The 25,616-nt window shown below is 36.4% G+C and overlaps 3 protein-coding genes across 6 annotated transcripts in view; 2 read left to right on the top strand and 1 right to left on the bottom strand.

Moving 5' to 3' along the window:
- The first annotated feature begins 72 nt into the window (after positions 1-72).
- On the top strand, positions 73-20,268 carry LOC100175920 (golgin subfamily A member 4). 3 transcript variants are annotated; one of them, XR_003396562.1, is made up of 40 exons: positions 73-211; positions 619-694; positions 981-1,117; positions 1,500-1,616; positions 1,915-2,027; positions 2,384-2,531; positions 2,925-3,023; positions 3,385-3,534; positions 3,963-4,109; positions 4,358-4,432; positions 4,746-4,955; positions 5,902-6,015; positions 6,105-6,215; positions 6,438-6,662; positions 7,112-7,276; positions 7,344-7,466; positions 7,590-7,758; positions 8,352-8,503; positions 8,818-8,961; positions 9,233-9,379; positions 9,923-10,996; positions 11,347-11,568; positions 11,899-12,024; positions 12,315-12,563; positions 12,971-13,126; positions 13,427-13,574; positions 13,914-13,996; positions 14,353-14,616; positions 14,752-14,832; positions 15,165-15,357; positions 15,595-15,704; positions 15,881-15,992; positions 16,541-16,749; positions 17,026-17,159; positions 17,394-17,523; positions 18,002-18,181; positions 18,516-18,599; positions 19,176-19,209; positions 19,605-20,060; positions 20,091-20,143. XR_003396562.1 is itself a non-coding variant. In XM_009862611.3 (38 exons), the coding sequence occupies exons 1-38, from the start codon at positions 131-133 to the stop codon at positions 19,638-19,640; spliced, it is 6,210 nt and encodes a 2,069-aa protein (XP_009860913.1). In that variant the 5' UTR covers positions 73-130; the 3' UTR covers positions 19,641-20,268. The 3 variants fall into 3 exon arrangements, 2 of the variants coding, with proteins under 2 accessions (XP_009860913.1, XP_018670352.1); XM_009862611.3 differs by lacking the exon at positions 19,176-19,209 and having other exon boundaries at positions 4,746-4,871; positions 19,605-20,268; XM_018814807.2 differs by lacking the exon at positions 19,176-19,209 and having other exon boundaries at positions 19,605-20,268.
- Positions 20,269-20,476: 208 nt separating this feature from the next.
- On the bottom strand, positions 20,477-21,859 carry LOC100177499 (isocitrate dehydrogenase [NAD] subunit alpha, mitochondrial). Its single transcript, XM_002130331.5, has one exon. The coding sequence runs from the start codon at positions 21,791-21,793 to the stop codon at positions 20,681-20,683; it is 1,113 nt and encodes a 370-aa protein (XP_002130367.1). The 5' UTR covers positions 21,794-21,859; the 3' UTR covers positions 20,477-20,680.
- A 448-nt stretch (positions 21,860-22,307) lies between these two features.
- LOC100186111 (myotubularin-related protein 8-like) overlaps positions 22,308-25,616 on the top strand; it is a 9,114-nt gene continuing 5,805 nt past the window's right edge. The window contains exons 1-6 of one of the 2 annotated variants that reach the window (XM_026837567.1): positions 22,308-22,506; positions 22,925-23,109; positions 23,421-23,512; positions 24,204-24,359; positions 24,707-24,848; positions 25,147-25,270. In XM_026837567.1, the coding sequence (XP_026693368.1) occupies positions 22,483-22,506; positions 22,925-23,109; positions 23,421-23,512; positions 24,204-24,359; positions 24,707-24,848; positions 25,147-25,270 (723 nt within the window). In that variant the 5' untranslated portion in view covers positions 22,308-22,482. The remainder of the gene's footprint in view (positions 22,507-22,924; positions 23,110-23,420; positions 23,513-24,203; positions 24,360-24,706; positions 24,849-25,146; positions 25,271-25,616) is intronic. The other variant, XM_009862610.3, reaches the window with a different exon arrangement.

Below are 25,616 nucleotides of genomic sequence, written 5' to 3'. Positions count from 1 at the left end.
CAGAATTTTGTAAAATGTTTCCTTTTAAAAATTATCAATTCCCACTATTGTTTAGCGTTGTATATTTACATTTTATATTTTTATTAGGTCAACCAGTTTCCCCCAATGTATATAGAATAATAGTTGTGCAATGTTTAAAGGATTAAAAGACCGCATTGCAAGCGACAGCAGAAGAACAACACCTGTTGCATCCCCAGCTGTAAAAACTAATGTAAGTTAAAACACTGGCATGTGTAGGCTATCCTACCATTTTTCTTGGTAGTTGAGATACTTGCATTTGTGCTTATTACTATTATGTCAGTAATTAGTATAATGTATGCACTATGCTTGAATTTTTTAAATGGCAGCCATTGGCCTGATAAACTTAGAGTAAGTCAATATGTCATGTCTGCTTATCCACACACGGCAATAGCTTCAGCAACTCAACTGTGAGCTTATGTGTGGCAACCGTGGATAAGTCCCTCAAGTTTGCACCCATGAGGATATAAATGACCAAACTATCCAAAAGTAATGTCCGCTTATTTACACACTGCAATAGCTTTAGCAACACAACTATGGGTGAGGAAATGGCAACCATGCATAAGTTTCTTCTTTCCTCTAAATATATTTCTTCATTAGAATGCGAAAGGACAAGGTGGGCAAGCTACGCCACAAACACCAACCAAACCTGAAAAACCAACTCCTCAAGATAATGGTAAGTAACTAAGTTATAAACATTTCAATGTAATTACTAAGTTTGACTGACTGTAACTCATAGGTTATTTATTTTAGCGTGGCAGTGTGATAACAATCGTTGTAACAAAAGTGTTTTGCCAGCTTTTTATTTAAATAAAGTTGCATATTCCGTTTATTGCTATTTAATTTCTTGTTAATTCCTTTTTTAGCGTGTGAAATTGCAATTGTTGTCTTGAGTTTCTTCTTAAAAACTTATTTTTTAGGAGTTTTTTTAAGTTAATTTTTCAAACCAACCTTTTACACAGGTGCTCCGGAAACACCAGTGAAAACAACAGAAGAAACGACCAAAGGTGACCAAGATGAAACATCAACTCCAAACCAACCAACTGCTGCTGGTGGATTTTTTAAAAGACTCGAGTTTTTAACTCCATTAAAAGACCAGGTATGTATCATAATAAGGTATAAGGTTCATTGTTAAAACACAATGGTGTCTATTGTTTAATAATCTATAATTTTCCTGTAATTAATTACTCACAACAAGCTATGAAGCGTTAAATATATTAATATTACTGCAGGGAAAGATGGGTACCGTTAGAAGTTAAAACGTAACATGAATAATGATTAACATTCCATGTTTCCTGATTGTGTTTTTAACAACTAGCAACAATCTTTAGGAGTTAGGGGATACCGATATATCATTTTGTAAATATTCTTTCCTTACTACCTAATAAAACAATAAAAGTGAAAGAAAACATGAATTATTTTTCCCTAACCTACTAAACTAAAACATGGACCATCTTACCCCAACCTACTTTTTTCACTAGATGGCAGCAAAGTTAAACGAGAGTCGAGAATCGATCAACTCGCTCGTTGATGATATCAAGCCGACAAATACTCCGAATAAAAATGTCAACCAGAACCACAGTGGTCATCAAGCTAATGTGAGTCTGGTATTTTAAGATATATGCTGCGTTATTTAAGCTCACCTTTGACCTGAGATGCAACACTATTTCTTAATGGTTCAAAGTGTTATCATTTAGACTTTGTTGGGCCAGTTTACAGACGCTCAATAATATAGATTCTATCAATAAGGGTTATGTCTGCAGTGAGGCACACTTGAGACCTAGGATTTAGGTCTATCCAAACATCTACCATCAAGACCCCACTGAGACAGTTTATAGACACTCAATAATAATACTTCAAAATCAAGCTACATCATTACAACCCATTTACTCCCAGGACTCTTCCCATCCAAGCGAGAGCCCGCATCCTGATCCGGCTTCTTCTGGTGATCATAATGCAATTGATGTAAACAGCATCACCAAGGATCAACTACTTAATAAAGTATTCAGGTGACTTCATGTTTAATAAGATGTCTATTGGTGAAACTATTGTTGGTAATCATATCTGTTGAGATATTTTACTGAGTTGCTGTCTGGTATTATACTAAACTAACATGCTGTATGAAGTTACTCTAACCGGTTGCATCTAAAATGAGGAATTGGTGAAAAATTAACAGATGTAAACGCGTTAAAACAGATATAGCTTGGTTGTTTTATTGATGGAGCAGTCCTATTAGTGTTAAGTGTCTCTTGAAAGTGCTACAAACCAAAAAAAGGGTTGAAAACCACCATGACCACACTATTATATGCAACACACTAATATGTTTTGACACACTATGACACACTTCAATGTTTTGACTCCACAGACTTGAGAAGACGCTCCACAAATATCGTGAGAAGTACAGTGAGATGGTTCGCAACTTCCAAACAACACTCAAGGACAATGAAAAAATGAAAGTTGTGATGCAACAAATGCAAGACAAGAACATGAGGAGAATACAAGAAATGAAAGAGGTTTGAATTTGAATTCATGTTTATAAACCAGATGTGTTTGTTTACTCCAGTCCCCGATCTTTAAACCCACAAACCATTTTGTACAAGGGGCAAAAAACTTTCCAACTCTGCCATAAAACCGTAATATTTACAGCCAAGCTCGACTACATAGTATGCCTAGGCTTAGGGACCTGGATTTGGGCGAGAGTTTGCTCACTACCCCAACAAAAAGCACCCGGCTGTTGGGGTAATAGGCCAACCGTGGCCTAAATCCTAGGACCATTTAAAATCCTAGTAAAAGCGGCCTAAATCCTAGGACACAATTGCCACAAAGAATAGAGTAGACATGAAATGCTTACAAATGCTATTATTGTTGCCAAATTAATGAGTTTATGTTTTTATTCTTTGCAATAGGCTGCTGATTTAGACAAGCAAGCAAAGAAACATTTGGAGGAAGAATTAACTTTTTCACTGGAAGAAAAAGAACAAAGGATTGAAGTGTTGCAAACTCAGGTGGGTGTGTAATTGTTTGTGAATCTCTGGGATCAATAGCCCCCACTGCCCCAGGTTGCTACCATCTAGATCCCAATGAGACAGTAAAACATTTATTTTCATCGATTTTTATTGTATTAAAGGTGTAGTCTTCAGTAAGGCACTTCTGTGACCTGGGATGTAGGTATATTACCCCAACACCCAGGGTGCCACCATCTAGACCCCACTGAGGCTGTTTATAGACACTTAATAATAGAGATTTTATTCTATAAAGATAGGATTTTATAAGAGTGACGGGGCACATCTATGACCAGGGTTGTCCTGAAACACCAATAGTACTGCCATGTAGATTTTACTGATATTAACATCTTTGTATCCTTAGATCCAGTTATTAAAGGTGGGTGAGAGTGATGCCCCTAAGGGTGATGATAAAGTCCGATCCCTGGAGGTTGCTCTTAAAGAGTCAGAGGAACAAACAAGAACATTACAAAGTGAACTTAATATGAAGATGGAGATGATAGAAGAACTTAAGGTTGGTGGGATTTGTTTTATTGTGAAATGCTTTTTAAAATTCAGAGTCACGCATTTCTATGAAAAATGATACTTTGGGTTTGTTGCCTATAGATGTATATGTTTCATACAAAGGTGTCACTTTATCCCAAATATATCGTTGGTTTCAAATTAATTTATAAGTGCGTTCTTATGTGGGGTTCTGTTAATTGCTAATATTCTATTTTACGTTGGTGAACCTGAGGTTTGCGCCAGAGATAGCCTATTACCTCTGTCATCCAGGGTGCTACAAGCCATTAGTGATCACTCAGTTAAAGCAGTGTAATTGTCTGGTCTAGGGAAAGTTGGGCCTTTTGTCACTTTTTAAATGCCAACAATCTTTTAAATGCGTGTCTTAATTTGACCACTTGGTTTACAATAATAACAGCTACTTTAACTCTCTTTCTCCAGCAAAACAACATTGAAGAACGATCTAAGTTGGTTCGGCAACTCAAGCAAGCTAAGTCAGTGGTTGAACAACTTGAACAAGACAAGGGGATGGCAGTCGCTGAAGCTAAACGTTTAACTCATGAAGCCATGGAAGCCAAGGATGGCGAGGTGAAAGTTATACACTAAGTATAGATCTTCCATTCTACTCTGTGTGAGGTCCCGCAGCGTGGCACGCCATAAGATTCAGACCAGAATTGGCCTTTTGTTTTGTACAACAGTATTAGTTCTGGTCTGCCATTTAATTTTGTGCCTAACTTGGTTTATATTTTTTATATTTATAAGCTTTTTAGGGAATACAACCAAAGTAAATAAGTCCTTTTTGCGAGACTTTTTAAAGTGATTTTATTGGTTTCCAGTTAAATGGCTTTCGGCAACAGGTCCAACAACTCCAGGAACAACTTCTTAATGTTGAGACTGAGAAGGAAGAACAGGTGATGGTTGTTTGATGCAGAAATTATAAGTTGGTGCCACCCAGAATAATCACAAAACAATATATTTACCAACAAAGTTTTATACTAGTGAAGACTGTTGCAACCACTTTTGTAATGCTATAAGTTTTCAGCACAAGCTGCACAATTAAGAACAAAGCATTAAATGCATGAATGGAAATTATTTATTCTTGCAGAGCAACAACAGTCATTATAACACAAATGATCTGTAACGAACACCAAGTAACCATTTCCATTTTAGTTTTTGTATTTTAGCTTTATTAGGGATATGACAATAGATATTGTTGTTCAACAGAGTCGTAACCTCTCGGATAAGTTGGAATCTGCGTTAACTGAAGTAAAAAATCTTGAAGATGAAAAACAGAAGATTGTTGAAGAAGCCGAGGCCACTAGAGAGAGTATGGAGCAGCAAATAGCGAAGGTAGAACTTGCGTTAGACGACGAGAGAAAAACTCTTGTTTCTGATGTTTCGCGAGGCAAAGCTGAGGTCCTTAAGCTCATGCAGGTGACTGTGATGTCATAATTGTCATTTATGTTGCATTGGTTGGTGTTGTGATGTCATATTATGTGCTATTTATATTTTGTTGCAATATAATGGCGATTGTGGTACAAAGATGGATATACTGGTGCCAAACTTTGAAAATGGGCAGGGAGAGGCGTGCATTTCTGTAAAACAAATCTAACTTTTTGATTCCTGGTGTTAACTGATTACTATACTATAGTTCTGGGGTTAGCACGCCTACCCTGCCACCCCAGGTTTGGTGCCTATGACTGTATATTATTTCTATACAAAGGTGTCAATCATTAAAATTTACCCAAGTATATTGTTGTTTTTCAAACTAGTTTATAACAAATTTTTCTCTTGAACCCGAAAAATGGTATGTAAATAAGAAGTTACGTTGTACCAACATACATTGTGCCAAAAGTCACTTAGATGTTACACATAATTGTTCTTAATTTGCATGGTTGCACGTTTAAGTTTGTTAATGTTATAAAGATGATTTTCTAATCAAAGTTCTTTTTATGTTCAGCGCCTGCATGTTGTGCTGTGAGCTGGGACCAGGTTTGCTGTTCATTTTATTTTTTTGGTGAAACTGAAGCGGTATAAGAGCACAGCATGGTGTATGTTCAAAACACACAAATTATGGTTAAAACACAGTAATTTGTGACCAATAATAACAGTCAATATACATATAATAATTATCTTCAGTTTCTTATGTTTTGTTTTAAAAACAAAACTGAAATGTTAGAAAATACAGACAATTTTGATCAATTGAAATAGGCTGTTATGTTTGTATTAAAACTTATCAAAAAATATGTGTATTCTTCTGCACTTAAAGTAGACTCTTGTTCAAATTATGGTGATTGGTGTATAAACTTTACTGCTAATGTTTGTATTTGTCCCCCTGATCCATTGGGGGTTGTAAATAAATGAAACATTCTCGTGGCAGCGTCAATCTCAGGAGCAGTTGAAGATTGCTCAGGAGCAGAAAGAGGAATCGCTCAACCATGTCAAAGAGGAGCACGAGGAGGAAATGAGAAAAATGGAGGAGAAATATGAACAGGTGTGAGAATAAGGATTATGTTTGGGGTGTTGTTTAACAGAACTTTGGTCATAATGATCATTATTACATCATAATATATATTGTTACAGGATAAAGTAAATCTAAGAAGTGAACATGATGAAAAAATGAGAGAACAAATGAAGCAACACGAAGATGTTTTAGTTGAACAAAAGAGAGAAATGAAAGAAAAAATAAAACAGGTTAAAAATAAATGTTTTAAACAATTGCCAAAAATACATATTACTTTATGCCTGGTAGAGAAAGTAACAGAATAAATGTTGAATACTGAACGTTTGCGTATTTTATTCTAATGGGTGAGGTCCTGCAGCATGCCATGCTATAGTATACGACCTTGGATTTTTCATCAAAGTTTACCCAATATCTCAAAGGAAATGGCTAACCCATCACTCAAATTTGTTTAGTTGAATGCGGAACATGAAACAGAACTCAGGCTCGCAATTGAAGAGCGAGAGTTAAGCAAGATGGCTGCCGTGTCTAAACAAGATGATGCCATGCAAGATCTTCTTTATCAGAGACAGGAGGAACTGGATGTTGCTCTCAGGGAGTTAAAGATGGAGAAAGATCGAGGGGAGAAGATCAAAGAAGAGTTGGAGGTGAAGATGAGGGAAAAAGATGAAGAATTAAAGGTTTGGATGTTTGTGATTAGGTTTCTTTTAAACCTTTTGGTAATGATCCAACTCTGGACTAAATCTCCAGTCCCATAGTTATGCCTCACTGTAGAACCTCACCCATATAGAATAAAATGTGCATATACAATCTTGGAGTAATGGGCCAACTCTGGTCTAAATCCCGGGTCCCATGGCATGGCTTGAACCATGATGTAAAACCTCACCCATATAGAATAGAATGTGCATATACAATGTTGGGATCATGAGCCAACTCTGGCCTAAATCTCAGATCCAATGGCATGCTTCACTGTAGAACCTCACCCATATAAAATAGAACATTGAATACATTTTGAAGTTTGGCAGTTCTTAATCGCCTAAAGCCACTAACCCTTTAGCATATTTTGGCTTTTTGTTTGTACTAATTTAACAAACCCTAAGGCTAAACAAAAACCCTTCACATATGGCAGGAAATGGAGAAATCTCACAAGCAGTTAGTGGAGGCTGTTAACCAAGAATGGGAGAATAAGTTGGCAGCGCAAGTCAAGGACCTTGAAATACAAATGAATGGAATCGAACAAAATAATTCACAGAAATTTGTTGAAATTAACACAAAATGGAACAAAATGAAACAAGTAATACTTTGTTTGTGTTCTAAAATTCCTTGTGTGTGATGTCATAATGATTTAATTGACCATTCAGGAGACAGAAGCACGCCACGCCCAGGAACTGGATTCGATTCGGAAACGAAACGAAAGTGATGCCAGTGAAAAAATGATTTTGTTTCAACAGCAAGCTGTGAAGATATCTCAACTGGAAACACAGGTTTGAAAATGTGTAATATGTTCATACACCTTCTGCTTACTGTTTAGTTGTAAACCAGACATACATGGTGGATTCATACACCTCATGCTCACTGTCGAGTAACAACATATTTCATATTCCCAGGTATCATCCGAAGAAAAACAAAAATCGAAATTAGAAGAAGATTTGAAAACCTTTCAAGCGGAACGAGCCTCGTTGTCAGAACAGCTGAGTCACCTTCAGGGTGAATATGACAAGACAATGGAAGAACTGAAGGAATTGTCAGAAAATTCTAAAACACAAATCCAAGCAGGTAATTGGTTGTTGTTATTTTAATGTTGATCTATAAGGATATTTTATCACTATTATTATACATTATACCAAACTGGATGCTGGTGCTTTACTATGTTGGTTTTCATTTGTTAAAAAGATTGACTTTTGTAGGGCGTTAATTGCGATATTCCTGGCAACAATATATGTAATAACATTTATTGCCAAGTAATAGATTTCTTATAGCATATAGCTTGGGTAACATCATAACGTATCGGCAAGGGTATTATTATGCCTTGTTTGTTAGTATTCGATTGTAATATATGTTATACACTGTAACTGACCTTTGCAGCTTGAAAGCATAGCTGTCTCATATCATATATAGTTTGCTAACATTCATATGTTAATTTGATAATGGTATTATTATAGATGTTTGTTAATATAGTATTGTAGGGTAAGACGGGACACCTTTAGCACATAATAATATACAAATATCCTGACCGTGTTTTGAACAAATAACAGCGGTCTATGGGACTCGTAAAGATACAGTTTAATAATTCTTTGAAAAGAGAATATAGAATGGTGTTCCATCTTTTCCTACTCTACTATATTATATATATATATTGGAACCTCCAGGAAAACAAGAGTTAGGTGAAGCAAATGACAAAGCTGTTGTATTGGAAGATGAACTTAAAAAACATCGCGATAAAGTTTTGCAACTCAAGAACGCTACGAAGGAACAGATATCAACACTAGAGGATGCTGCAGAGCAAGCAAGACTAAAAATTGTAAGGAACCTAAAAAATAATTTTTTGTTTGAAATTTTCGTGGTTGAGATCCTACAGCAATACACGCTAGGGACCTGAAGTTTATTCCAGAGTTGGCCCATTACCCCAACATTGTATATGCAAATTCAGTTCTATATGGGTGGGGTCCAACAGCTAGGCATGCTGTGGGACCTGGGATTTAGACTAGAGTTGACCCATTACACCAACACCAAACACTTGTTTGGAAATTACATCATTTCATTTTTATTTTCATATTTTTATATAAGTCAGTGTTGCACAATTAAATTTGCTGAGTATTGTGTTGAACTTTTAAGGCTGAATTTGAAAACGAAGTGGCAACACTGAAGTCAGATAATCAAACACTGGTTGCCGAGAAAAATCAAGCAAAGGAGGAAAACATAGAAATAATAGAAAATCTCAAGTCGGAATTGAAAACCGCGCAAATAAAAATTGCTGAGGTGATTTTTGGTTTATTAGTATTGTTAGTTGGTCCATTACCCCAACATTGTGCACATTCTGTTCTATATGAGTAAGGTTCTATAGTGAGGCATGTCATGGGACCTGGGATTTAGACCAGAGTTTGCTCATTAGCCCAACATTGCATATGCACATTCTATTCTATATGGACAAGTTTCTATAGCGAGGCATGCCATGTACCTGTAATTTTAGCCAGATTAAGGTCTGTTACCCCTAAAACTTTGTAGTTACAATATTGAATTAATATTTTAGCAACATGAAGTCGCTCAAGCGAGACTTGCGGAGATGGAAGCCCACCACAAGATGGCAGTAGATGAGATGGTTACGAACATGGGGTCCGAGACAAAAGAAGTTTTGATGAAGAATGAAAAGATGGGGAAAATGGTTCATGACTTGGAGGTATGACTGATTAGTTGTGGATAATCAGAACATCATAGTAGTAGGCCATTAAATGTATTTTTATACTATATATATATATATTTATTTTTTAATACTGCGATGATGTTCTGTAAATTTTATCAGAACATATCAGTTAGCATTATTGTTTAGCTTTGTTGGGCTACAGGCCCATAAAAATTAAGGTGACTGTACACAGTATCCGGAATTTGTCGGTTTTCTCTGTTTTGTCGGAATTTCGCTGCCGTATGCGGAACTCGGTAATGGGTTTGCATACGACTTCGCATGCCGGATTCACATGCCGTACACTCTGTACAGCCACTTTTAGAGTTCGTATGGAATTATGACTATTGATATTCTACAAGACGTGAAAGTTTTACCTGAGTTGGTTGAGTATTGATGCCATGTCACTTTGTTCATTGTTTTAAACATAAGAAGCTTAACATAGGACTTTGTAGAAGACTTTTTTATTCAGTGTTACAGTTAGGTTATATTCTGTCATATTTCTTCAATGTAAAAGCAATGATGCAATTTATTTTTACACAGGGTAAAATACATGATGCTGAGCAGAAGTTCAGTGAGAAGGAAAAAGAGCTGGCAACACTGGTGGAATCACACAATGCAGTGTTGCACGAACAAGAATCGAAAATCAAGGAATCAGAATCTGCTTTACAAGAAGCACAGAAAGTCTTAGAAGAAGAGAAACTAAAAACACAAAATTTGGCTTCAGAAATACAAAGCAAACAGAAAGAATATGAAAAAATGGTGGTTGGGTTGAAACATAAATTTGAAGTTGAAAAGGAACAGTTTGAAAACAAGATGCACCACGATTTAGAGCAAAAGGAAGACGAGATAAAGAATATAAAATTGGAAATTAAAGCTGGGAAGTCAGATCTTCATGCACAGTTTGAAAATACTTTGAAAGAAAAACTCAATGCGTTGGAAGAAGCATTGCAACAAAAATTTAACATTGAAAAGTCAGAATTTGCTGCTCAGCTTGAAAATGTGGTTACAGAGAAATCTGGCTTGGAAAATAAGTTGGTTGAATGTGAAAATGAAATGGTTGGGCTTAGGGAAGAGTTAAAGACTTCTAATGCAAAGGTGGCGGAAAAGGATACGAAAATTGAAAGTTTGGAACTGAATTTGAACCAAGTTAGTTCGGAGTTGAAGAAACAGAATGAGAATTTATCGCAAGCTTCTGAAGTTTCGGGCAGGCGGGACCAAGAGTTGGATCAAACGCGACAAGATTTGGAGAAACATATTCAAGAGTGGGATAAAGTGAGACAGGAGTTCGCTCAGAAAAGTTCGGAACTAGAGGGAAGAGTAGTGGAGCTTGCGGATGTTAATACCAAGCTTAAAGATGAGAAAGATGATCTTATGAAGAAGGTTGCTGGTGTGCAGGAAGAATTGAAACTTGCACAAACTGCGGCTCAGGAGAGTACTGGTGATGTCGTGTCGCTTAAAAACATCGTTAATGAGTTGAAAGTGAAGCTGAAGTCAACGGAAGATGAATTATCTTCGGTTGTTAAGTCATCTGAGGAAGAAGTTGCGGAACACGAGGCAGAAATCAACAAATATAAAGAAGCTTGGAGTAAAAAGGTTCAAGAGTTCAAATCTAAGGTGGGTTGTGACTGTGTGGAGGTAATTATGTGGGTTGTTCAAATAAAGGTGGTGAGAGTCACAGTGTATATAGCAAAGTGATATATATGGTTGCGGAATGGTTTAGCTGCTTTCAAATAGAATCTATATTACTAAGTAGCCATAAACTGACACAGGAAGGTCTAGATAGCAGCACCTTGTGTGTTGGTGTAATAGACCTACATCCCAGGTCTCAGGTGTGCCTTACCGAGGATCTCGCCCTTGTAAAATAGAATTTCTATTATTTCTATTATTGAGCACCTACAAACTCCCCATGTTTATTCCTTGTACTTTTTAAAAACTTTTAAAACTAAATTCAACTTGCACCACAGAGAGAAGCTTTGGTTGTCCGTTTGAAAGAAGAGTTTGAAGCTGAACGGTCTTCGTTGGTCTCCAACTTCCAGGAGGAGAAGAAATCCTTGGAGGAGAGGTTTGAGAGGGAGAGATCGGATAAGGAGGAAGCTCTTACATCCAAGATGAGCAAAGATCACGAGGATGAGATGGCCAGCATCAGGGAGATGTGGAAGGGAAAGTATACAGAGCTTAAACAAAAGGTGGGTGTGATGTCATAATAGAGGGTTGTGATGTCATGATGGAGGGATGTGATGTCATGATGAAAGATTGTGATGTCATAATGGAAGGTTGTGATGTCTAAGTTTAAAACTAGAGAACGCAGTTTCATTTTAAATGTATTTTTTTATATTATATATATATATATTTTTTTAATGCTGCTAGTTGCTACGATTTTCCGTAAATAGTATTGTCGGGACATGTGAGTTAGCGTTATTGTTTAGCTTTGTTGGGTTTCAGTCACATAGAAACTAATTAGAGTTCCCAATCATATAATTATATAAACTCAATAAGCCGTATCCATGTTCGTTCAGGCGGAACAAAGAATCGCCCAATTACATTCCAAGTTAAAAGAGACGACGGCAGAGCATGAAGTTTTAAAGGAAAAGTTTTATAAGATGGACGGAAGCGTGGCTGAAGATGGAATGAAGTTGAAACAAGTTGGTGTATTGTCTGGATACTAAACTTATGATCAGCAGATGTTTCAGACAGTAACTTGATGAATAGTAACCTCTTTTACACTGATGATGGACCAAGTTACTGTCTGCAGATGTTTACTGTAAGTTTAGTATCTGTACTGTAACTTGGTCCATCATCAGTGTAAAAGAGGTTACTATTCAGTATTCACCAAGTTACTGTTTAAAACATCTGCTGATCATGAGTTTAGTATCCAGACAGTAACTTGGTCCATCATCAATGCACAGAAAGTTAAATAAACTTTTTTGTTCAGGCTTTTGAGGAAATTGCTTCAAAATCTTCTGAAATCGAAATTCTTGAAAAGAAATTAAATGAATCTGAAGATTCGTTCCGAGATTTGTCGACCCAACTTGATGAGTCAAGTTCCAGCCACCAGAAGGCAGCAGAGACAATGCAGGAACTCCGAGAGGAATTGAGGAGCAAGGAGGAGGAGTTGGAGAAAGTGAGAGTGGGAGAGGAGGAGCACAGGAGGAATATAGAGGAAACCCATCAAGCTCTGCAGGTGGATGAATTTATGTAACAGAGAGATTTATAATGTAGGCTCATAACATACAGTGTAGGTTGTAGCGTTGTAGGCACCCAATCTGAGGTGACAGGGTGGGCGAGCATACCCTTGAATTTTCTACGCCTCATTAATTAAACATTACAAGACAACCAATAAGTTAGCCCTATACCCAAACTCCAAGTTGTAACCTTTTATTAACTTGGCAGGTCGACCACTGCAGTTTTAGGACAGCAGAATGACTGTTATGACTGTTGGTCTGTTATTGTAAAATTTAGATGAAATGTAACTTTAAAAGTAATTGGTTTAGAAAAGCTTTGGTTTAATTTTTGGATTACTATATTCATATATAACCACTCAGAATTTATAGTTTTGTTCCTAATACACTTTTTGTTACGTTCTTTTAGACAAAATTATCCGAGAACACTGATCTTGAAAATAATCTGAAGGCAACACTGGAGCAACTTGGTGTTAACCAATCAAAAGCCAGCGGTTTGTTGGAAGAAGTTACGACTTTAAAACAATCGCTAGAGGCAGCAGAGAGTGCAAATAATAATTTGCAGGTAATTTAATGAAATATGTAAATAAAATTAAAGAAATATTAGAATTGAATAGCTTTTCTGGTAAAAAGGAACATATAGAACTTACACAAAGGGTATTTACCCACGTTTTATGTAATGTCTGGTAGTAATAACAGCAGAATTCTGGAAAATTCATAAATCATGAAAAGAAATCATGAAATATTCATATGATTTAAATTACTCATAATTGTAGAATGTATTAGATCATAATCCACATAGATGTGTGTAATAATGGTTAATTGTTTCAACTTGTTATGTCATAATACAACTACTTACTTACAGAAGCAAAACAACGAATTAATCGCCGCGGTAACTAGCGCTAACGACAACAGTGAAGCGCTGAAGCGTGACCACGAGAAATCGGTCGCTCTGTCGCAAATATTGGGTGAGGAAAGTCAACGATTGAAAACTGAGTTGGAAGAATTGAAAGGTTTGTGTTGTAATGTGTATGTGTTGTTGTGGTGTGGCGAAATAGATACATAAGGTGTCTTCACATTCAATGGGTGTAGTTGGGTTTAGCAAAATGAATAAGTTACTGTGTAATCTCAAACTGCCATATATATATATATATATATATGTACATACATCTCATGGCCTACTGAGAATGGAAGAGATACATAACTTATATAAACTGTAAAAAGTGGTGCAACCATTTCAAGGGTATTGGTTTGTTGACTGTTTAAAAGATTATCTCAATATACTAAAGTGATGGTCAAATTTAATTTCACTTATATAAACACTATCGTATAACAGAATATTTATCATTTAGAAATGAAAGCAAATGATGCAAAAACAGCGAATCAAGAAATGGGAGAAAAAATCAAGAAACTCAACAATGAACACCAGACCAAGGTAGACTATTAGTTGTTTATAATATTCTATATGGGTGAGATACAGTTAAGCCTGGTATGGTATATGGGATTTATGCATATAGTTGGCCCATTATTTCAACACATTGTGTTCTATACAATATGGGTGAGATCCTACATTGAGACATAACCCATTAACACAAAAAAAGTTTTAAAAGGTTGAGATGTTAAATAAGTGGTTTTATTTAACTGTGGCCTAAATTCTACAAAAAGTTCCAACCTCTGGCGTGCCCAGCGACACGACTTCATCTATATACAGTTGAACAAATGTATTGGGATAATGGACGACTCTGGCTTACTCGAATAAAAAACATGTTTTTATCTCGTTGTTTTTGACAGATGAACGATTTAAAGAAAAAGGCAGAGCAACGACTTACACAGATTAAAAAAACTTTTGGAACTCAACTTGAAGAGAAACTAACAAAGATTGCGGAAGTTAACGATCAGAACCTCGCTCTTAAGGAACAACTTCGCTCCTTGGAGGAGCTTAGGAGTGAAGAAGAGAAAGAGAAAAGTGAGAGAATGGAAGAGAATAAGAATGTAGAGGAATTGGAGAAGAAAATAAGAGAGCTGGAAGAAAAGCTTGAGCAAGAAGTTGAAAAAGTAAGTTTTCTGCTGTGAATATTTCTCTGTTTATTCTATTAATTTGCTTTTATCTTATAAAAACGTTAATATCCATAGTATGGCAGAGAAAACGTTAATTAATGTTTTCTCCTTCAAAACTGTTTTTTCCTTTAGGAGAAAAGTGAAGTTGTTAGGATAATGGAAGAGAATAAAGAGGAGAGGAGAAAACATGAGGAGCATCTTGATGATGTAAAGGTGGGTGGCTTGGAAGTGTGGCATGTGGGAGGTTCCATGGCACGAAGCCATGTGGTGGGGTGCCACGGAGTCATGGATAGAAGTGCCATAGCTGTCAGTCATAGTTCTGAGTATATTAAACTTTGTTTTCTTTTAGTATGATAAAACTGATGGGATTTTAGTTTATTAATAAAGTTGTAAAACTTCTTGCATTCCCAACCTCTAAATGCCTGAGTTTGGCTTTGTTTTAAAGTTAAGTAAAAAATGCAGCTTTACCCCACCTTTTAACATTAAATTCACTGTGATTTTAGGTTTAAAATAAAATTTGAATAATTTATATGTTTTCTATGTAGGCTGTGCTCAGTGAAGCGCGTCAGAAACTCGAAGAGGTTGAAGAAAAGATGAAAGAGGAGAAAAATAATTATGAGGTGGCGATAAAAGAAGAGAGAAGCAGGAGAATAATGTGTGAGGAGCGGCTCGCAAAGGAGGAAATGAAAGAGAGAAACATGGAGGAGAAAGAGACGGAGTGGGAGAAAGAGAGAGAAAGTGGGTTGTGATGTCATAAAACTAAAACTCTATAACAATTCAACATCGGTTAAAAAATCACTTTAAAACTGACACTTTCGAAACTACAGGCCAATACACATCAGTTCTTATAGCCCATACTACTACCAGCCTGTGTGCATTAAATTGTTCAGAGTATTTATTATACCTGCCATGGGTGGGATTTGATCCACTGACCTTTGGTTTGGGTAATAATAAGTTTTAAATCCATTACTTCAGGTTATTCAGCCCAGCTTGAAGTCCTAAACTCAGATTTGGAAAAGTTGAAAAATGAAAGCGAAACTCAACTGGAAACACAGATTCAAGAAAAAGAATCGGCAACACTGGAGGTATATTTCGCAACACTGGAGGGCTATTTTTTTGTTTATATTTAAAATAACTGCGTCCAAATGTGTTTCTGTAACTTTGACAAAAGGTTTATGGTGGATAAATTTGTCATATTTTGACTTTGTTTTAGGATTTCCATTTTTTTATTCTTACAATGAGATGTCTTTACTTTATCCAGCTGGAAACTTGCAAGAAACGAATGGAAAAATTGGAAAAAAGTCGTGAAAAATTAAAAGTTGAGCTCGATAAGCAAATTACTGTTAGCAACGAACAACAACAAGCATTGAGGGGTGGGTGGATTGGAAATAATTTTCTATGGGACAAAAAATGGAGTTTATTAAGAGTATGGATATTGCAACAAAACCAAACATACCAAGCTCTAAGTTATGTTTTAATCGTTGAAGCTGCCCTTGGGTATAACGCTTTGTTTTAACCCTGTTACTAATGGGTTGTAGCACCCTTGGTATCAGGGTAATGGATCAACTCTTCCCAAATCTCCAGTCCCATGATATGCCTCGTTGTCCGACCTCATCTATATAGAATAAAATGTGCATATACAGTGTAGGGGTAGTGGGGCAACTCTGGCTTAAATCTCAGGACCCATAGCGTGCCTCACTGTAGGACCTCACCCATATAGAATAGAATGTGCATATACAATATTGGGGTAATGGCCAACTCTGGCCTAAATCCCAGGTCCCATGGCATGCCTCACTGTAGGGCCTCACCCATATAAAGAAGAATGTGCATATACAGTGTTGGGGTAATGGGCCAACTCTGGTACAAATCTCCAGTCCCATGATATGCCATGCTGTACGACCTCACCTGCTTTTCTTTCCAGATGAAGTTGAAACGACGAAGAAACAAGTGGAGGCTCTTTCTCGCTCAGCGGTCGATGATTCCTCTGTGGAGCTTGATCGTGAGTTGAAGAAGATGCAGGAGGACTTTGAGATGAGGATGAGGAGCAAGGAGGAGGAGAACCAGGAGAAGGTGAAAAGGTTGGTCAAGGAGTATGAGACGGAGAAGGCGAAGATGGAAGAAAAGTTTCAGGTATGGTGTTTCTATAGTAGTATAATGGTGTTTCTATTCTACTATACGGGGGGAAGGTCATATACCAAATCACCCCTGGGGACCTGAGACTTAGGCTAGAGTTTGCAAATTATCCCAACACCCAGGGTGTTGCCACATGGACCTTACCAGTAGGCAACAGGAGATGTAAGAGCTTTCCTTTATTTTATATGTTTAAATATGTATTGTTTCTCTTTGTATAATAATTTACTTTTATGCTTACATATCAGATAGAGTAACTTGTCACTTTAACATCAGGTCCAGATATTGAATGTGACCGAGAAATGTGAATCTGGTGAAAAGTTGGTGCGTGAGCAACACCATGTGGAGATAATGCAACTGCAGAAGGATATGTTAAAGTTGGAGAAGCGACTTGAGGATACCGTGGAAAAGTAAGTAGTGTTGGAATGTATTTGGTATTCAAGGGTGGGGTATAACATGCGTTTGTTTGGGGTTTACATGTCTTGTGCTGTCTAGTTATAACATTGGTGTCTTGTTTTACATATGGTCTGTTAACACACTTCATGCTTGCTGTCAAGTTCAAACATGTGTTAAGCATGTTTTAAACTGGGTAAAAATGTTTTTTAATCTAAAAAATTATTCATCAAGTTTTTCCTCGATTGTAGATACGAGAATGAGATCCACAAGAGGGAGTATGAGATGTCGGAGCAAGTCGATAAAGCGACTTATCGAGCGCTAACTGCTGAGAAGAAATTGCAAGACACAGGGATGGAACATACCATTGTTCAACTACAGGTTTATTGTGTTTGTATGCATGAGATTTTACCGGTAATATTTTGAATAAATTAATGAATGTGACTTATTTATCCTTAAATGGCGCAGCATGGATAGTCGTTATAACATGGGTACTCTGTTTCATCTTTAGTTACTACAGGTTTCTTGTGTTTGTGAACAGAAGATTTTCGGAATGTTATGTGTAGTTTTTCGTGGTAACCTGTAAGTGGAACGAGGTAAAAACCCATGTTATCACGACACACCTGTTATCACGACTGTCGTTTTCTCACTATGCAAGGATAAATAAGTTGTATACTTGGTAACTCGTAAGCAACCAAGAGGTTTATGAAACAGAACAACTGTGGTATAACGACTATACACAAGTTACAATCATTTAATCTCCAACGTGTTGGTTTACGGCTGGCACTGAAACTATGAATCATACTGGAAATATTTCAAGTTAAATTACGCCTATATGAATCTTAACACCCAACCACAGGAGCAAGTTACTGAACTATCGAAGTCTCTTGCCTCAACACAGCAGCGAGAGCGAGAAATCTCAAATTATTTGCAAGAAGCGAAGACAAGGATGTCGTTGAATTCACATCTTGCTGACCCCGAGAGAGTGAAATATTTACGTCAAGTATTGTACGAGTATATGATGGGGTCAGAAGGAAAGGTGGGGTCATGATGGTGTAGTTGGCATCAATGTGTTTGGATTTCTAATAAAATCTGACCACAGGTGTCACGTTTGTGAACTTTTAATAAATTCCGGGGTGATATTGTTAAAATACAGTTACACTCATAGCTGTCAAACATAGGTAACCTCATTGAATAATGTGGTGAATGCAATATACTTTGGCTCTGCTTATTTGTGTGTTTTGTATACGTCTGTTTGTAAGTGCATCAGTTTTTATTATCTCCATGCATATATGTAACCAAGAGCTTAAGAATGGATATTATCCCAAGATTAAATAAAAAAGAATCCACTTAGCTGACACCCCTACTTACAGACCATGGCTAAAGTCCTTGTTGTGTTGATGCAATATCCCCAGGATGAAGCACAGCGGATATTAGAAAGACATAAACTACCACCAGTAAGTTGATATTTGTATCTCTTGCATGTTGTGTGTATTATATCTTGGGGTACGGGAGGTGTCTTAGACCTCATGCTTGCTGTCAAGCTGCCACTATTTTTAATTTTAACAAAAATCATTACAATTTCACTTTAATTTATAAAGGTTCTCACTTTGTAGAATCATCCAAATATGCCACTGCAGTGAGCCTTGAACCTTTTACCCTTAGTTTACACTTAAGCTAACAATAGTCCGATATCATTTAGATAGACCAGATATATTTCCCAAGTTCTGATCTTCTGGTGTAAAAATTAATGTTAAATTTTGTTATGGGTAATTTTTATGGCATAGAAAACAATGGTCCTGATAAAATCAGCATTATTTTTTATTTCTGAAGGTAAATTGTTATGAAAATCATAAGCTTATAACAACTGCAACAAAAAAATATGTTTAATTTATCTATTCTCCACAAATCTCAAACCAAACTAACCACAGTGAGCTTTGAACCCTGAACCCCTAGTTCTTTACATACCTAACCATTTAACTAACTTAGATAAATAATCAACGCATGTTCTCACATCATTTGTTTGTTTCTAGAAAAGTTGAAGTGATTGCATGGCGTTACAACGAAGTAAGAATTTGGTTTATCGTTTTCCATCATTGTTTGTCATAATCTGCATTGTTATGCTCATAATCAGTTGGTGGATAATTAATCATTTGATCCTGATGTGATTTGCTTTTTCACTTAACGTATTTATTGGCGATGGTGTTACGCAAATGACTTCAATGAAATGTAATTGTTGCAACAACTGCATGTATAAGTGAACACTAGTAATGTTTGATGCTTAATTGCCTTATCAGTTCTTGCCACAAGTAAACCACTCAAACTGTTTGATGTGAAACTTTCAGTAACTAACAAGAATTTATGATAAATATGACATGTATTGTGAAATATTTACATTGTTTTTATTTTGTGTTGAGAATGTACAGTTGATAACCTCTAAACAAAGAAAAATTTATTTCCAGGATTGGCTAGAAGATGATACACGATCAAAGAGATAACGTGGTGTACCCAAGAATGTAATATGCACAATAATAGTATTTATTAAGTGCAATAAATGCACTTCGTTTTATGTGCCTTATGTATCCTATGTACAACTAACTATATTTTAGCAACGTTAATTACCGTGCAATGTAATTGAAATCCTAAGCAAACTGCCCGGGAATGACACTTACACATTTTAAGTTAGTGTTTCTTAAACTTTGTCCCCTAAACTAAATAATACTAAATTAATATAGCAAAAGGCGACCCTATTTCCAAAACTACAATTTACATTTCCATCCATTCTTTTAAGAATATATTCTTATTTAAACCTTTACAATAAAAGTCAAAAGGCTTTGTAAACCACTGTTGTAGGCTTTAACCAAATGGCGCCTACTTTTATATCGCTAGCCAGGGGTTAAAACAGTAGCTAAAGCAATTTTAAGGGGTTAATCAGTAGCTAAAGCAACTGATACTTCAATACCAATTCAACTGCACATCTTAGTTTATAAACTGGCCATCATATTTTGTTGCCGTTTTTAATCTCTGTGTAACTAAGATCGGTCCTTATTTTATCTTCTTTTATAAATAACTTGTTATGGGATAATATGCGTTTTACGTAAAATTCTACTAAACTTAGCATTTTGATTTACGTGTTGATTATTTCAAATCGAAAGCATTAGCACATTATAGATGCACCTTTTAACCTGTTAATTAGTGGCCATATGAAACCATTTTAAATATCAGACTTGTTGGTTTGTTATTTAGAGGCTAAATTTAAACTGTTTTGTTATTTAGTTTTTCTCGTTTCTGTTTTTGTCAAATCTCGGATATTTTATAAATTAAAACACGATGATGTAACAAAACAGTTTGTAATCAACAATGAAGCAGCAAATGAACCATATTGACAACAAAAACAAACTGGCAATATCAAAGCTATCTATGGTGCAATTTGAACATTTTGTATATTATTTCAACTGCATTGTGGACAGAGCAGAAATAAGTAGAACTACAAGTTACAGAGGTCACAGTAATCAAGATAACATGAACTTTATGGAGTTTACAAATCTTTTACTCTGAGGCAAACTTCATTTGTGAACTTTGAGCATGTGGCGTCACCCCCAAGATCTTTAGTGCGCGATTTCTTCTCTCTAATCGCGTCGAAACAAGCCTGCTCGATCCTACCAGCGTAATTCATCTTCCCCAGGTGTCTAAGCATCATTATGGCAGAAAGCAGAAGCGCAGTTGGGTTAGCTAGGTCCTTCCCTGCGATATCTGGTGCCGTACCATGCACAGATTCAAATAGAGCCGTTCCATTAGCACCAATGTTACCACTTGGGGTAACTCCCAAGCCACCAATGAGACCAGCGCACAGATCACTTAAAATATCGCCGTATAAGTTTGGCATCACGAGGACGTCAAACTGAGATGGATCTTGTACAATGTTAAGACACACAGTATCAAGATACATCTCGTTGAACTTGATGTCTCTGTTCTTCTCAGCAGTTTCCCTGCAGCATCTTAAGAACAAGCCATCCGTCATTCTCATGATGTTGGCTTTATGGACCACAGTGACATTTTTACGCGCATTCTTGCGGGCGTAANNAAACGCAAACTCTGCAACTTTACGTGAAGCTTCTTCAGTTATAAGCTTAATACTTTGCACCACGCCGTCCACAATTGCGTGCTCTATGCCCGAGTATTCCCCCTCAGTGTTTTCTCTTATGGTCACCAAGTTCACACCATCGTATGGAGTCTTGTATCCATCCAATGACACACATGGCCTCACATTCGCGTAAAGATCAAATGTTTTTCGGAGCAGAAGATTCATAGATGGGTGACCAGCAGCAATTGGAGTGCCAAGAGGTCCTTTTAAACCAACTTTATTCTTATTAATAGATTCCTGAGCCTCAATTGGAATGATCCATTTTCCTCCAGGCCCCTTCATTGCTGTCACATTTCTTTCTTCCCAGGAGATTGGCGCTCCAGCTGCATCAAAGATCTTCATTACCGAATCTGAGATCTCTGGTCCAATTCCATCCCCAGGAATCATGGTGCAGATTCTTTGTTCTTCAGTTTCGGGAACGGCGGGTTTGGCTGAGGTTGCGTAACCATTTCGAGCGAAAAATAACGGCAGACGTCGAGTTACAGATTTAACTAAAGTTGATGCCATGACGCTTGTAACAGATTTTTAAATAAATAAAAAACGAGGAACCTGTAGTAGCAAACACGCACAAAACTGTTAAAAAAATTATTTTTTCATAATGTAACAAAAACGGCATAATAAAATAACTACCTTACGCGTACTTACGGTACATTACTAAACCAACTAATCTTGCGCAACATCTATAGTCAGAAAACAACTGTCTCTGCAAACTTACCAGTCAATAGCAGACCACTAGCACCCGAATGACAAATTTATGTCCACTTATTTTTTTCTACAGTGAATTCTAACCTACGTAGTGATGTACAGGTCAAATTTGAGCTGAGATCACGTGATCACCAATGCTTCCTTTATATTTGACATGCTTGACTCGTTTGTTCATCTCTGTAATGATTAATAAACTTTGAGGGTAACTTTTGTTTTAACCCCAAATTAAAAATATATATATACTTATTTTTTTACTCATTTGAACGTATATTTAATGTATGCTCTGTAGCGCCACTTGTTGGTTTCCTAAATTAAACTACTCCTACCACGAGTTGTCAGTACAGCTAAGTAATACTAGTTACACGTTTGTTTATGATAAAAAGATAAGGAATAAACAAAGAATATCTGCCTTTTCTGGTGAGCAGGGCGGCGATAAACCTTTACTATATCGTGAGGTATCTTGGATATTCGTCATTCAGTTAAAAGCTGCAATGGAATTCATTAAAACACCAAAGGTATTCGTATTTACATTACATAAGTTCATTTTTGTTGTGTATTTCCTTTCTTGAGCAGGCCTGTTTGCTACCTGCTGTCCATATTTTTAACGGGTATGTCTTTCTGCTACATGCATTGTATCGAATAAGCATATATTTTAAGTGATGTGTGTTGGGAGAATGAGCCTACTGTTGCTAAAACTCAGGTCACATGACATGCCTCAATGTAGGACCTCACCCATATAGAATGGAAGTGCTGTGTTACAAATGGGTCATCAGCTGCTGGTGTATGTTTATAAGTAAAGGGAAGCATTCTTGTTGTAACCTGACAGTGTACATGAGGTGTATCAAGCCACATTGTATAAGTTGCATCAGACAATCCAAAGTTTATACATAATCAGCATAAACATATATAGATCTTAATATTTACTTTTTGCAGGTGGAGAATGTCCGCCTTATTGAACAAAACACCCGTAATTCAGTAGAGGGGACTCTCTATCTCACTGCATCCCATTTGATCTTCATTGATACCGCATCTAAGCACGAAACATGGCTCGTACACACACATATTCAATACATTGATAAACCAAGCATTGTTCAAGGGGGTTCGGCATTAAAATTAAGGTAAATAATAAACCTAAATTATTAGATAGTCCTAGCTGTAGCATTTACTATTTCTATTTTATGTTCGTGAGGTCCCTGAAGACCTAGGATTTAGGTCAGATTTGACCCATTGCCCCAAGTACTTACTATTTACCATAATTAAGGTATTGTTAAAAAACTGAAAAATAAAAATTTTCTGTACTGTAGAACACTCCTCTGTTATTTAAAAACTTGCTTTAAGTTCAGATTTAAGCCATTACTTATGTAAATTTTTGTGTATTGTAGAACATGTAATACTAAAACTGTTTTTATAAATGTTTATTTTTCTTCAGATGTAAAACCTTTCAAGTTCTCATCTTCCTCATTTCACAAGAACGAGATTGTCATGATTTGTATTCATCGTTGTTAAAGCTGTCAAAACCAGGTTTATTATATATATCATGTTAATGTTACATGCCATGTTTTATTGTTAATGTTACATGTTATTATCATACTGATACACCATGCTAGTAGTTACATACTTATAAAAGTAAGCATTTTGTGCCAAGTTGAATAAATTCATTCAATAAGTTCACCACATTGAATATTACATATAGATTTGACTTTATAGAGCAACGTGTTTTAACATGCTAGCTCTTTCACATTTGGACAGCATCTATTTTTGTTACAATATGACCTAGCGTTTCCATTCCTGCTAATCTTGTCCAAAACAAATTGGTTGTATAATTGTTTATGTGGTACACCAAGTCACATACATTGTTCTCATGAATATTTAATACTTATCGCATTGTAACGGCTTAAACAACTTGAAATTGCCAATGTTTGTGCTGTACTGCTGTAGTCTGTATGCCTCTAGAATAACATCTGAATAGACTGGTTTCGACTATTAAGTTTTGGTGGGCAAACTGGATACTTTATTGATTATGGGGGCAACTACAATAAACTTTGCATCTAGTTCTCTTAAATATATAGCCCAACAGCAGGTTAAAGTTGTTTTATAGTGTAAAACTTGTGTTTAAGCTGCTAAAGCACATGATATCACCCCTGTTTTAAAAAATGTTGTGCCATGTTATCCCATGCAGGCATGTACCCTAAGATTCCATCTTTTTCCACAGAAACCCTTGAGGATTTATACGCGTTCTCATACAACCCACGAGCAGAGAATCTTAAACAACAGGAGGGTTGGGACTTGTTTAGTTTGAACAATGATTTCTTACAAATGGGGTTGCCCACGAGATATTGGAAAATATCAAGAATAAATAACGAGTTTGGTAAGACTTTGTTTTACTAATAATCAAGTTACAGTGGTTTATCACTTTATTTCTCAGGAATTAACTACCTAACCATACAATCTTCTGAATCATGCACAACTTTTAACTATCCGAATATACAATCTTAACACTTATCAAACATTTCTCCAACCCCAAGGTCTCTAATGGCACAGTAATGGCCAACTCTGACCTCAATTTTAAGTCCATGGCATGCCACACCATTGGACCTCCCCCTCATGTATTAAAATGTTAACCTTCTATCCTACGTTCAAGTTGGTATAAATCTTCCTAAGCAAGATACCAACTTTTCCTACTTCCTAAATAACAAGCAACACTGTATACCTCAGGTTTATGCGATACTTATCCCAAGTTAGTTTGTGTTCCTTCCCTTGCGACTCCAGCCTTAATGATGGGAAGCGCGGCATTCAGAAGCAAACGTAGATTGCCTGTCATGTCTTATCTGCATAAAAATGATGCTGTAATTGTGAGGTAAGCCCATCATGGTAAAATTCCTAAAGTAAACACCTTCACCCACCCACTGGGAAAACTTCCAGCATTTCCATCCCCCAAGTGCTTGAATTTGGCTTGTTTTAAAGTTAATCTATCTGTGCTGATGCTATAGAGTATATAAGTTACACCTTTTGTAAAATATGCAAGTTAAGATCATGTGATATCCAAGTTCTTAATAGGCCAATTAATCTTAAAACCCAGGTCCACTAATACCTGTTACCTCACTGTAAATGTCTGCAGTACAGAAAAAGTCAAATAACTAAATTATTTCCCCCAGATGCAGTCAACCCATGGCTGGTTTAAACTCACGATCCATTGAAGATGAAGCTTATGTTGATTTGATTCGAAGATCAAAAACTAAAAGTTCAGACTTCATGTACATTGTAGATACTAGACCAATGGTAATGTATTATAATTATGCTGGTTAACATAATGCCTGTGATTAATATTGGTATTATTTGGGTAAAGAATTCCAGACATTAACATAGTATTTTGTCGGTTTTAATAACATTGTCCTCTCAATGTATTGCCCGATATCTGGGGTGGACAAGTGTTTAGCTCAGCAGGGTCTTCTTTTCTCATTTCCATATATATATATATTATATATATATATATACCTTTGCTGCAAATATGTCCTTTGAATGAATGAATGAATGAATGGAATGTAACTTACTCGCATGGCCGGAAAACGACAGTCGTTATCACACGGGTTTAACACCTCGTGCCAGCTTACGAGTCACCATGTAT

This window comes from Ciona intestinalis, chromosome 14, assembly GCF_000224145.3.
Source record: "Ciona intestinalis chromosome 14, KH, whole genome shotgun sequence".
NCBI lineage: Eukaryota > Metazoa > Chordata > Ascidiacea > Phlebobranchia > Cionidae > Ciona > Ciona intestinalis.
Note: the sequence above shows the minus strand (reverse complement) of the source record. Positions and strands in the feature narration are given on the sequence as shown.